The following is a 13,848-nucleotide window of genomic DNA, read 5'->3' as shown; positions in this document are numbered from 1 at the left end:
ACTGGGCTTAATGTTCTAGCTTTTCTTCCCTCTTTTACCATGGTTTGAAAATTCTCCTATAAGCACAAATGACTATAGAGATTGACTGTGGGTGCTTTGGTGGTGGGTGAAGTATAGTAACAATACCTGAAAGGAGGTGATTCTACACCTAAAGGGCACAAATAATGATGTAAACCAATGTCTCAATTTAAAAAAAAGAAAAATGGGAAAAAAAAGAACCAACTTAGCTAAAAAAAAATTTTTCATATAACTTATACTAATTGTTCTGGTATAGCTTATTATTTTGACAGAGGTTGTTTAAAAGTAATTGCTGGTATAGTTTCTCAGCTATGGGCTTTATGTACTTTCAATTTTCCTCTTTGGTTTCTAGTAAGCAATTTTTTACAAACATCTATGACCCTCACATATCATTTCTGGTTTTCTTTTCTTTTGAGGTCAATTCATCTTTAACTAGAAGCCAGTAAGCTGAAAAAAAGATAAAAGGTCCAAATTCATGGCGAGTTGTGCATGGAAATTAGTGTATACTTTATTCCATAATTTCATTAGCTTTATGACTAAGTTGGAGAATAGGACAAAGATCATTTGGTGTAGAAATTTAAAACTTAACCAAATATACTATTTCCACCTTTGTGTACTATGACACATTACCGCTGTTTAAAAAAACAAACTGCTGGGCCTCCCCGGTGGCACAGCGGTTGAGCGCTGGGTTGCGAAGCTGCCCGCGGCCTCTGCAGCGCCGGTTTGATCCCCAGCTGCTCCCCGGCCACCGGCAGAGGATCCCACATGGCGCACAGACCTCTCCTGCCGCCCACTGCTCCCCTCAGCAGTGTACTTGGGTCCTTCTGCCTGCTCTGCTCCCCGCCCTGGCTCTGGTGAATTCTCTCACCCTCCCGTGCTTCTGACTGTACCCAGTGCATGTATAAACAAACAAACAAACAAACAAAATAAATAAATAAAACATGCCTCTATAATAAAAAAAAAAAACTGCTAATGAAATTCTCATTTCAGCACTTGTATAAAATAGTAAGGCAGACTTGAGATAGGAGCAAGGAATAGCAAAACATTATGCCTTACACATGGTCCCATCTCTAACGCTAATGAATTTCCCAAAGCAGCAAATGGAACAGAAAACCTTGATTTTCTCTACTCGCAAATAGATTAGCTTATCTGTAATGCAGTGTGGCTAGGGATAAAGAAGAAAGGTTTTTCTGTGACTAGGTCAGCAAGTCACTGGAGTGGGCAGGGAAGAAATGCTGTTCTTTCCCCCCCTAGAAGCCTGAAGGAGTTTGAATTCTAAGAATATAAGAGTAGGGACTAACATTATTTAAGCCAAACTAAAAAGGGTAGTTTTTCATACTATCTCCAATTATATGTGTCCCAGGCTCCTAAATGCCTTTTTAGATAAAACCTTTTAAAGATCAGAAACATAAGCCTTACTGTATGTCACATGAACTGACAGCATGCCAAATTTCTTCTATGAGTTTGGTAAACATTCATAATGTTGATTATGATGCCAAGTCATTATTTGCTTGCAAAAGATTTCCTCGCTCAAAATACACAGATTTTAGCATTTTTGGTTTAATTTAAAGGAGGAGAGAATCCTGATTATAAAGCCACCTCCCTTTTCTGAATAGTGGGGTTTAAATAGTTGGGTGGCTTTTCCCAGGTGGAAGATCCCAGACTATGGACTCTGAAGAACTCTCAGTCTGTGAGTTCACTGATGCAGCCTATCCTTGTGGTCTGAAGGGCTGTTAAATCTCTCAGGGAAGAAAAAGTGAGTTGAGAAGTTGTCACAGAGGAAGAAGGCAGTCCCTACAGAGGTCACAACTGTGTAGCTGCATACAGTGCACATGTTGCATCCCTACATGAACTACCATTGGTGAAAACACTGCACTAGTAACCAAAGTCTCCAAAATTAGGCCACATGAAATCTATAACCTTGAAACTGAAGGGAATTTCCTTTCAGACCTCATGCCAACATACACACCCACTTAGAAGAGCAAGTGCACCTGGGGCTGAGGAGGCTCCGATGTGATCAGGTCCAGCTGATCAAAGAGGTGACGCCAAGAAAGCACCTGGCATCTGGGCCCCTTTAACTTCGGTTCATTTCCCTCCCCCAGGCATCAGGAAGAGTCCAGGTGAGTAATGCTTCAAAAATGAATAGTCAAACTTCCCTCCCAGTTCCCCAAATCTGTCATGTCTCCTAGAAATGTGGACGTGGACTTCGGCTCATAGAGAATGAAACACTACTCCCAGCAAAGATCATCATCTCTGCGTTGAAAAGCAGACCACAGATAGGAACATGAAAAATTTAGCTTTTAAGTAATATGGCTAGGAATATTCCGACCAACAAAAATGGGCAGGAAAAGGCCCTGACAATTCTTTAAAACCCACCACTTCAGGATCATGCTTCCGTGTAAAGATGTTCACCCAGTGCTGGGAAGAACACATTTTGCCAGTGACTAACTTCTGATCAGCATGTGCGAATTTACGCTGTGTGGCAAAACCCAAGCAACGGTCACGAAATGCAGTCACCGTTTGAGGGCTGCCAAGACAGTCACCCACGGGCCCCGGGGAAAGTGGGCACGTCCCCCCTCTCCCCTCCACCCCGTCCCACCCTCGGCCCTCCAGTGCCCCCCAACCTCAGGAGCCAAGTCACAAGAGCAAAGAAACTTCCCCTCCTCGGCAGGGGTGGGGCCTGCTCTGGTCTCGAAGCCCCCGGCTCGCCGAGTGTGACGCCAGCGCGCGCGCGGCCTCCGGGCCTCGTCGCCCTTCCGGGCCGGGGTCGGGGGCCCCCAAACGTGGGCCACACAGGGGCGGCGCCTCGCCCGCCCGCCCGGCAGCCCCGGCCCAGCCCGCAGCCCGGTACCTGAGGATGTTGTCCGCGTAGGTGAGCAGCAGCTTGGACGCCTCCAGGAAGGTCTCCGGGGTGTTCTGACAGAGCTCGGCCACCGCCGGGGACGAGGAGCCCGACGAGCTGCCCAGCGCCGCAGCCGCCATGCTTGAGCGCCCGCGGCCGTCGCCGCCCCTCGCGCGCCGCGTCCCGCACTGAGCAGGCGCCTGAGCGCGCGGCCGCCTCTGCGGCGGACGGGGCAGGGCGGGGGTGGCTGGCGCGGGGCTGGGGGCTCGCGGGGTGGGGCGGGGGCCTTGGCGGGAAGGGCGGGGCTGTGCGCTAAGGGCGGGGGGCTCGGCTGGGAAGGGTGGGGTGCTGGGCGGGTTCTGCAGGGTAGGGGAGTGCGGTAGGGGATTGGGGGAGAGTTTGGCCTTGTTGGGGGTGAGGTAGTGGGTGGGGAGGGCTCGGCGGGGTACAGAGTAGGGAGGGAGTGAGGTAGCAGGCTGGGAAGACCTGGTCGGGAGGAGGGGGTGCTGGGCCTGGAAGGGTAGGCGTGGTGGGGAGGGACCAGGGGGCCTCTTCAGGAGGGGACAGATGAGTGGGTTGGATGGATGGGTGGGGACCTCGGCAGGGTTTCTACCAGAAGGAGCAGGGGCCACGACAGCCCCCAAACCCGGGTGTCTCTGCAACCCAGGGCCGGTTTCTAGCTAGGCACAAATGTGGGGACCCTCTTATCACCAACCAAACTTTTCCTCCCAAATAAAACCATCTACAGCTTCCCTCTCACAGATTGTCAGGCCTTCTTTGAATGAAGGAGCAGCAGACATTCAAAAACAAACAAGTGGCTTTAAATTGTTGGGTTTCTGATGCATGAATTCTTTTTAAAACTAGATGGATGGAAAAACCTCTTGCTGAAGTCCTAGCTCAGATAGCATGATGACCCTGAAAGGTAATGTTTTTTAAATCCCAGGTTGCAACATACTAATGGATTGTGAACTTCATTTACCATGTAGTCATAAGCACAAAACACAGTAATAACAAAAGAGAGTAGCATGGAGGAGGATGAAGAAGGGGTGGAAAAAATAAAAACAAACATCCCACGTAGTAAAGGTGGGTATTATATTGTGCCTTTGCTGGTAGATGATGTGATCAGTGGCCTTTATTCCTCTCAATCTTTAAACCTCTTTCTTTAATGCGCTCTCTCAGCATGCCCTTGAAGTGTACTTTACACAAGGCTTCCTTCTTGCAGAAGCCTCTTTCTAAACCTCAACAAATAATTTCTTGACCGTATGTTCGGAACATGTTATTTGCCTAAGTAACTTATTTATATGTTCCTAATGCTATATTTTTGCTTGCTTTTAAGATTTGAAAATTTCTTCCAATATTTCTGAGCAAGACCCAGGGCTCTGTCATCCATTTCAGTTACCATTCATTCATCAGCCAGATACACCTGAGTTTTTAATATGTTGGTTTTGGAATCAGCTTCCAATAATAGCGTGTTGAATCAATAGTATATGGCTAGTTGCTATCACTAAAATTGTCAGTGACTTAATACAGGAGATATTTCTTGTGCAAATGACACTGTAATCATACAGGTGCTGTTAAATCAGTGGGCAGCTTTCTTCCGTATAATGATTTAGGCACCCAGACTCATTTATCCTGTAGAATAGAGGTCAACAAACATTTTCTGTAAAGAGCTGATGTAGTAAATGTTTAAGGCTCTGTAACCATAGGATCTTTGTTTCATCTATTGAATGCCGTCTCTGCAGGTGTAGTTCCATAGGAAATACTTTAAAATGAATGAGCTATATATTAATGAAAGTTTCTTTACAAAAACATGAAGCCTGCTGGATTTGTGCTTTATGAACTCCTGCTATGGAGTCTCTTAGCAGTTGGACAAAAAGATGGTATACCTGCTTCTCATCCAGAAATGACATACAAAATTTTCTTTGCCTTATCATTGGCAAGAATGGAGTTCCATCTAGATAAAAGGGGGGATGGTAGGAAATCTAGTCTCTATTTGGGCACCACCACCCACAACTCTACATTATGGTCATTGGTACTGGGGTTATGACTAGCTGTCTTTGCCATAAACTATATTCCCCTTGAGTTTCTTTTTTTCTCTTAGCTCATTTATTTATCCTTATAATAACTGTGTAAAGCTCTTGTATACTACTTAGCATTTGTGATTTTTTTTAAAGCAACAGAACACTTTTTTCAAATAAAATCTTGGGAGGAAACCCAGTATATACAAAGCACCAAAACAGAAGTGCTTTAGAACTGAAGCAGGAGTATGGGGGTGAGGGGGTGAAGAGGGGCTTGGGGTGGAGCAGGAAGAATGCCATCAGCTCAGCTTTCCCCTTGGAGATAATGGCCTTAGGATACCTCTGTGAGGTACATGAAACTACAATTGATTGTGAAAATCAATGGCATAGAGCTAACTGTGATAATATACAGATAATAAAATTATAGAAATTATTTCGAGTTGTTCAGGAGGTTGTTACTTTTTTTCTAAGTCACCTGAAATTTAAATCTTGCTAAATTATTTTTTGCCAATACTTCTGTTAAAATTCTTGAGCAACTACACTCTTTCTTAAATATCACCATTTATGAAGCTATTACATGAATTATAAAAAGAAACATGGGCTAGGTGAGGGAGGGATGTAAAAAAAGAGACATTGGCTCATTCTTTCCTTTGCTTCTTTATCTTAAGTTGAAAATAACTTGATTTCTGTTTCCTTTTGAAAATTTGAAGGTATTAAACTAGATTTTTTTTTATACCCCACCATTGCCTCAAACAACTAAAAGATGTTTTAGTATTAAATCAGCTTTCAACCTCCTGTTCTTTTACTTGATTTTGTGTGTGCCAAAATAATGAATTTTTTTTCAGTATTCGAGTTTTATTAACAATACCATCTTTAAAGTTGACACATGGTGGCACTATTCTTAAATGGAATAGAATAAAGAAATAACCTAATAAATTTTCCCCAGCATTGCCTGTTATAAAAAAGAAAATGTTGACCTCAATAAAGACAATCAGCAAGGGGAGGGGTTCAAGCCTTTTAGGAATTGGTGTGGTGATTCATTATTGTGTGATAGCCCTAAGTGATTAACCAAATATTTATTGAGCACCTGCTCTGAATAATGCAGATAGATGACATGACTTTTAATATAGTAGGAAAGACAAAACTAATGATAATATTGACATAGATAGCCCTTTAGTTGATGAAACAAGGTTATTGTGGAAAGAAAAGAGTCATTTGACAAGAAAAGTACAAAACAGCGCATGTATCAATATATGATTTACTGTAAGGGCGTGTTCTTATTAATTCCCCAAGTATTTATGAAGTGACTTACTAAATGCCAAGCACTGTGCTAGGCAATGTGAAGCAGTAAAGGGAATAAACAGGAGACCCTGCTTTCAACCAAATCATAATGAGTTTACATCATTATGAGGTTAGATCAGTAGCAGCAGGGAACTTGTTAGAAAGACAGATTCTCAAGTCCCACTTTTAAAAGTGAGGCCCAACAATCTGCACACTAACAAGCCCTTCAGATAATTTTTGATACACAGTAAAGTTTAAAAACTACTTTTTAGAGGAAGGAAAATTTCACTGTGTGCTACAGTTTTATGGAAGAAAAATTTCAACAGACCCTTAATTTTGGAGGTTATGAAATTGAGGAAGGTGAGGACTTCCTGGTTATGGGAGAATCACCCCACAATTAATCAGGAACAACATCCCAGCAATGTTTCCTCCTCAACATCTGCAACTCTCCCCCTTGCCATTGCCTTACTTCAGGACTTCACCTTCTTTTGTCTAGTCTTACTGAACTGTCTTCCCCATGTCCTAGTCATCCCAGGTCCTTTCCCATACCCTGGAAACCCAACCTCACCCCGCCCCTCACCCCCTTCCCCCCCCACTCCAACACACACACTGCTGCAACAGTGATCTTTCTAAAGCACACATGTGGTCATGATATTCTTTTATGGCAAATGTTGTCAGGAGTTAGGAAAGCCTTCACCTTTAATGTACAAAGTGGCTGTTTTGAGACGAAAAGGAGTAGCAGAGAGCTTGAAGGGAATGAGCATATCCTTTCTAAAGGAATTTAGATTAAAAAAAATGAATTTAGAGTCAATAAAAGAATCTTGCAGTCCAAATTAGACCAGTGTTGTCAGCATTTTACCTCTGACCTACAAGATCAAATCCAAAGTCGTTAATACAACACTTAAGTATTTGTGATAGGCCCCTGCTTTACTCTTACACTTTACTGTTGCTGTGTCCTCAAATCCACCATTGACCAGATTTATCTATTCGCGGTTTGTGGAAGACAAGATTCCACGTCTTCGTTTTCCACCTGTCAGAATGTCCTTTCCCAACCAAGTTACTAAACAAATACTCATTTTCAAGCTACAGTTCAAGGATCAGTGATGCTGCTTCTGTGCCAAGAGGTTGTGTTGAAGTTCAGTCTCCCACCGTTATGGCCATTGGGGCAGCACAGTTAGCCCTAACAGTTTTAGTATCTTTCCACATTAATATTCATTTATCAAATTTTTCAAATGGCTGCACAGCTTTTAGATATGCAACATAACAGACAACCCATTTCCAGATGTTGGGCATTTTGCGCAGTTCCACTTTACTATTATAAATAGCGTTGGGAGGTAAAGTAGTAACCTGGAAGCTAGTCACTTTAACTCTTTTTAAAGCTACAGTTATTAATTCTTTAGTTCTAGTCAAATTCCAGGAGAATAGGTGTGCCTTCTGCCACAACACGGGAATATCTGGGCATTAGCATTATAAAAACTCCCTTTTGATGGACAAAAATGTTCTCTCATCGCGTTACGTGCGTGTTTCTGATTACCTACAAGCCACTGAGGTTGGACAGAAGCCCTGCAAGCAGCACAACCCCAACTCCGGCCACACCCACTGCTTGACCTCAGTCAAGGTGACGTGGAGGAAAGGCAAGCGGCCGCGGTCGGCTGGGACGTGACGCGATCTTGCGCATGCGCAAGGGCCGACGTGCCTGTGCGCGTGCGCACGCAAAAGTCATTGCCGTGCGTGGCGGCTGGGTGGCCTACGTGAGTCCTAGTCCGCGTTAGGGGGTGCTTAGAACTTTCTTCCTTCCGCTCCTCTACCGCCTGATCGGGTCAGAATCGGGTCGGGAGAAGGGAGTCTGGGGATTTGGGCCCGATTTCTTCTTTATCTCGCCATGGAGTGTGCGGGCGCTTGAGAGGCAGGGCGGGGGATGGCCACACCCCTTTACTCCCTGCCCATTTTTGTGCTTTCCTTGGGGAGATGAACTCGCCTAACCTCTCCTTCCACTGATTACTTGGTGGAGAAGTTTAGATGCGTGGAGAAGTTTAGATCCATGGAGAAGCCCGTCTTCTTCATCAGTCACTAGTCTACATTCAGAGTATTTTCTCAGCCCAGGCTCTATCTAGATCTCGCTGGGTATCTTTGTATGGAGACAGAAGTCCACTTGCTCCCACATCGAAGATAGACCCTGAGCGTGTTTTTTGTGCCACGGACAGGAGAAATGCTATTTAGAATAAAGCCTCAGTAATCCTGAAAAAGAATGCTCCTGTCGCCTGTGTCAAGGGGGTGCCTTTTATTTTTCATTGTGTAATTCTGTTTTAGTGCACTGAATCATCACTTCACCTTCCTTGTTTTCGAGTGCCTTGAGGGTGCTTACGTCTAAAAAAAAGGGAGTTAGGTCCAAATAGGTGGATCGATGGTATGTAAAAATAAAAATGATGTAATATTATTTTCCTTGCTCGTTAACAGCTGACATCAAGCACTTAAAAGAACACTTTGGATATTCTTTCGTTGGCCTTTAAATTACTTAGAAAACAGTGAAGTACCTCCTGGGCCTGTTGTGATCTGTTACTGGAATTTATTTTTAATCGTCTGAATCTCAACCATGTTGTCAAACTGCTTGCCAAATTTCCTAAAAGCTACACACTCTCATCTTCAGTATTCAAGATTATGCCACCGATTAATAAGAAGTAAAAGGAGGTGCTTCGGAACTGCGCCAACATCCAGATTTCGCCGGCGCGTTGTCATTACAGGCATTGGCTTAGTGACTCCTTTGGGTGTTGGAACTCAACTGGTATGGGATCGTCTTATTCGGGGAGAGAGTGGAATTGTTTCACTGACTGGTGAAGAGTATAAGAGTATCCCTTGCAGTGTTGCTGCTTATGTGCCAAGAGGTTCTGATGAGGGTCAGTTCAACGAACAAAACTTTGTGTCCAAGTCAGATATCAAGTCCATGTCTTCTCCCACCATTATGGCTATTGGGGCTGCAGAGTTAGCCCTGAAAGATTCCAACTGGCATCCTCAATCAGAAACTGATCAAGTGGCTACTGGTGTTGCAATTGGCATGGGAATGGTTCCTCTTGAAGTTGTTAGTGAAACTGCTCTGATGTTTCAGACAAAAGGTTACAGTAAAGTCAGCCCTTTCTTTGTCCCTAAAATTCTGATTAATATGGCAGCAGGCCAGGTCAGCATTCGATATAAACTGAAGGGCCCCAATCATGCAGTATCCACAGCCTGTACCACAGGAGCTCATGCTGTGGGAGACTCTTTTAGATTTATAGCCCATGGGGATGCTGATGTGATGGTGGCTGGAGGCACAGATTCTTGTATTAGTCCTCTCTCTCTTGCTGGGTTTTGTAGAGCCCGAGCTCTCAGCACAAATTCTGATCCTAAGTTGGCATGTCGGCCATTTCATCCAAAGAGAGATGGTTTTGTAATGGGAGAAGGTGCAGCTGTCCTGGTGCTGGAAGAACATGAACATGCTATTCAAAGAGGGGCCCGGATTTATGCTGAAGTTTTGGGCTATGGACTTTCAGGTGATGCTGGTCACATAACCGCCCCCGATCCTGAAGGAGAAGGTGCCTTAAGGTAAAGACTGGTTGTTTCATTCAAAATACTTTTTTTTTAAATAACTTTTTAAAAATTTATTTATTTATACAAGAGCTGGGGTACAGGTCAGAGGCACAGGAGAGTGAGAGAATTCACCAGAGACAGAGTGGGAGCAGAACAGGCAGATGGACCAAAGACACTGCTGAGGGGAGCAGTGGGCGAGGCAGGAGAGGTCTGCCCCACCATGTGGGTATCTCCCTGGCTGGCTGGGAATCGAACCCGTGCTGCAGAGGCTGCAGAGAGCTTCTCAGCATGGCGCTCAATCCGCTGCACCACGGGGGAGGCACTCATTTAAAATATTTTTTCAAATAAGACACTTGGAGACTCAAACTAGGGGGCATTGTAGTATTTGGCCTTGGTGTACAGTAACTTCTTTTTTCCATTTTAGACTAATTAGTGTTTTTTTTTTTTAATTCTTTTGCTTTAGTATGTTAGAAATATTTGAAAACATTTGAATATCCTTATAGAAATTGGAGTTTCGTGAAGGCCACTACAGTAGTGAGGAATGCTATGTATCGTCTTTTGCTAACTTTTCATACCTTCAGTTGGGCTTAACAGCTGTCAGTGTGCTCCCTCTCATAGTCCTCCTCTTTGGTCCATCATCAGACTTGGACAGTAAAGGTAACCTCTTCTCCAGGTATTTGGTCTCTGCTCCATTTTTTTTTTTAGAGATTTACTTATTTTTGCATATAAGAACTGGGGTACAGGCCAGAGGTGTGGGAGATGAGAGGATTCACCAGAGACAGAGTGGGGGACAGAACAGGCGGATTGACTGAAATGCACTGCTGAGGGGAGCAGCAGGCCAGTCAGGAGATATCTGCTGTGCCATGTGGGTAGCTTCCTACAGGGGTACTGCAGTGGCTGTGGATAGCTTCTCAGTGCTGCGTCTTAATGACTGGCACCACCAGGGAGGCCCCTCTCTGCTCCATTTCAACAGGATTGTGCTGTTATCAGGTTAGCGCTTCTTAACTTTTAATCACTCGGGACCTTATGAAAATGCAATTCTGACTCTATAGGACAAGGGTGACACTTGAGATTCTCCATTTCTAGCAATCTCCTGGGGGATGCTGAAGCTGGTCTGAGGACCAGACTGAAAAAGCAAATTGCTGTTATTGTAGAAGAGATAGTAAAGTTTAAAAAACCACAAATTTACTGATAATGTGATGATATGTTAGCCTAGTAGATTAGCCTGCTTAGGTCATATTAAATTTTAACTAGTTAAATTAGCCACAGGTTGACATACCTTTTCTGTAAAGGGAAAAATAGTAAATTTTTTTGGCTTTGTAGTTCATAGACCATTTGACACAACTGGTCAACTATACCTTCTAGTGTGAAGCAACCACAGATAATAAAAAAATGAATGGGTGAGTTCTGATGAAACTAAAACAAGCATCTGCCTAGTGCCATGGCTTACTGACCTCTTGAGTTTTAGTGAGTAGCTGGTGCTAGAATTTTTTTTTTAAATTTATTTATTCATGTATACAAGAACCAGGGTACAGGCCATATGTGCGGGAGGGTGAGAGGATTCACCAGCAGATCGACTGAAATACACTGCTGAGGGGAGCAGCAGACGAGACAGGAGAGGTCTGCCGCGCCATGTGGGTATCTCCCTGCTGGCAGGGATCGAACCCACACTGCATAGGACGCGGACAGCTTCACAGTGCTGCACTCAAACGCCTGCACCATCAGGGAGGCCCTGGTGCTAGAAATTTTAAGCATAATGGCCAGTTAGATGAAGAAATAGTTATGTTTAGGTCAAACATGTTATACTTCAAACTAGACTCTGAGCTGCCTCTCATGGAAATGTGTGTAGCCCAGAGATCAGGAAAAGGTGTTGCTGTCCTTCCAATATTCAAAGGTTCTTCCAGAGAAATATTTTACTTTTGGAATGTTTATAGAGAAATATTTTACATTTGGAATGTTTATAGTCTAAGCAAACTGCTGTTTGAAAGATTATATGAAGCACTGAAATGCAATCCTATCCCATATAATGATGTTTCAGTCAATCATGGACCAAATATATATGACTATGGTGCCCAAATTCCAGTTGCCTGATGACATGTGGCTATTGTAAAGACATTAGTGTTGTACACTGACAGCAGCCTCATTCACTCACCTCGTGTTTACCTTGTCTCTTGACAGCGTCATTTTCTCATGTCCTTGATTTAATCTCATGTTGTTTTGTTCATTGTGCTTCCTAAGCTTATAAATTCTTCTGCTAATGATGCCTTTTTTACAACATCTCCTCTTTGTTAAGCAACGCATGACTGTAATGGTGCAGACATTTTTAGATTACTGGGGAATATGCCAACTTTTACATTTAGATGTAAAAGAAAAAACACAGTCATAATTTTTTTTTTTAAATAGAGGCATGTTTTATTTATTTGTTTGTTTGTTTGTTTTGTTTATACATGCACTGGGTACAGTCAGAAGCACGGGAGGGTGAGAGAATTCACCAGAGCCAGAGCGGGGAGCAGAGCAGGCAGAAGGACCGAAGTACACTGCTGAGGGGAGCAGCGGGCGGCAGGAGAGGTCTGCGCGCCATGTGGGACCCTCCTCCGGTGGCCGGGGAGCAGCTGGGGATTGAACCGGCGCCTCCGAGGCCGCGGGCAGCTTCGCAACCCAGCGCTCAACTGCTGCGCCACCGGGGAGGCCCTCAGTCATAATATTTTTCTCCTATCTTAAATATGCACCTATGCACACTCATGCATACTTCTTTGGCCCATTATCAGACTTGGACAGTAAAGTTAACTTTAGTAGGACAGATTAAAAATTCCTTCAAGAAAAATTATTCTAGGCTTGAATCAATTTTTTTTTTTTTACCCAAGCAAAAAGTTCAACTGAAATAAATATAAGTATGTATTTTTAGAGATTATAAAATCCAAGACTTGTGTCTTTATCTCGTGGTAATGAATCAGTCCAAGGTACTAGGGGGGACATGTTATCCCATGCAGATGGTGTCAGAATCTACCTGTCAGTCCAAGAGTCAGTTCTGTTACTAGAGCAAAGGATTCTTTTAAACCACTGTATCTGGTTAATTTTTTTACATAGGTCGCACAGATAATGAATCACCTGTTGAAATTAAACTTAGTTCTGATAAACTTCTTTTCTTATTTTATTAGATGTATGACTGCTGCTGTAAAAGATGCAAATGTGCAACCTGAAGAGATAACCTATGTCAATGCACATGCTACTTCCACACCTTTGGGAGATGCTGCTGAGAACAAAGCTGTCAAACATCTTTTCAAAGACCACGCCCATGCCCTTGCAGTTTCCTCGACTAAGGGAGCCACAGGGCATCTGCTGGGAGCTGCAGGGGCGACTGAAGCAGCTTTTACAGCACTCGCTTGTTATTATCGAAAACTACCACCTACTTTAAACCTGGATTGTACAGAGCCAGAATTTGATCTCAATTATGTCCCCCTAAAGGCACAGGAATGGAAAACTGAGAAAAGATGTATTGGACTTACCAATTCATTTGGTTTTGGTGGTACTAATGCAACACTTTGTATTGCTGGCATGTAGCACAAATCGTTTGTAATTAAACATTGATTATTTTTAATGTTATGAGCAAACCAGATTAAGTGGAGAAATACTGTGTTCATGTGAATATATATACTTATAATCAATACCCAGATATCTTTTATCTTTGTCAGGGTTTCTCATCCTTGGCACTATTGACATTTTGGGCAGGATAATTCTTAGTTGGGGAAAGAGAGACTCTCTTATACACTGTAGGATGCTTAATGGCATCCTGATCTCGACTCACAAGATTCCAAAGCACCTCCTACTGTTACAGGACTGGGAGAGGGACAGCCCACACCCCGCAAACCTGTCTGCTCTAAATAGGTTCTGCCATCCGCTGCATCAACACAAAACATATGAGACTTTAATGAAAAGGAACTTTAATACAATTAGCAAACAATACAGGAAAGACAAAAAATATAGTTTCTAAATCAAGCACCCAAAGTTACCTGCCCCCTCAGGAGTAAAATTCCACCCAGGCAGGATTGGCCCAGAGCAAGACCCCAAAGCCTGCCACAAGTCTAAAGCACCTTTCAGTGGGAACCCACAGAAAAGGATCAGAAACAA

At 43.5% G+C, this 13,848-nt stretch overlaps 2 protein-coding genes across 3 annotated transcripts in view; one reads left to right on the top strand and one right to left on the bottom strand.

The window, feature by feature from the left end:
• The window catches only part of NGLY1 (N-glycanase 1), a gene marked incomplete at both ends in the record, with an annotated part of 40,913 nt that extends 37,913 nt beyond the window's left edge, over window positions 1-3,000 (bottom strand). For both annotated transcript variants that reach the window (XM_084248102.1, XM_084248103.1), the window contains one exon: window positions 2,870-3,000. In XM_084248102.1, coding sequence (XP_084104228.1) covers window positions 2,870-3,000 — 131 coding nt within the window. The remainder of the gene's footprint in view (window positions 1-2,869) is intronic.
• A 5,571-nt stretch (window positions 3,001-8,571) lies between these two features.
• Window positions 8,572-13,281, top strand: OXSM (3-oxoacyl-ACP synthase, mitochondrial; the record flags this gene model as incomplete). Its single annotated transcript, XM_084246775.1, has 2 exons — window positions 8,572-9,735; window positions 12,879-13,281. The coding sequence occupies exons 1-2, from the start codon at window positions 8,753-8,755 to the stop codon at window positions 13,279-13,281; spliced, it is 1,386 nt and encodes a 461-aa protein (XP_084102901.1). The 5' UTR covers window positions 8,572-8,752.
• Between the last annotated feature and the right edge of the window lie 567 nt (window positions 13,282-13,848).

This window comes from Talpa europaea (genome assembly GCF_964194135.1).
Source record: "Talpa europaea genome assembly, chromosome: 11".
Taxonomy (NCBI): domain Eukaryota; kingdom Metazoa; phylum Chordata; class Mammalia; order Eulipotyphla; family Talpidae; genus Talpa; species Talpa europaea.
The sequence above is the reverse complement of the archived record's forward strand: the minus strand, read 5'-3'. Positions and strand labels throughout refer to the sequence as shown.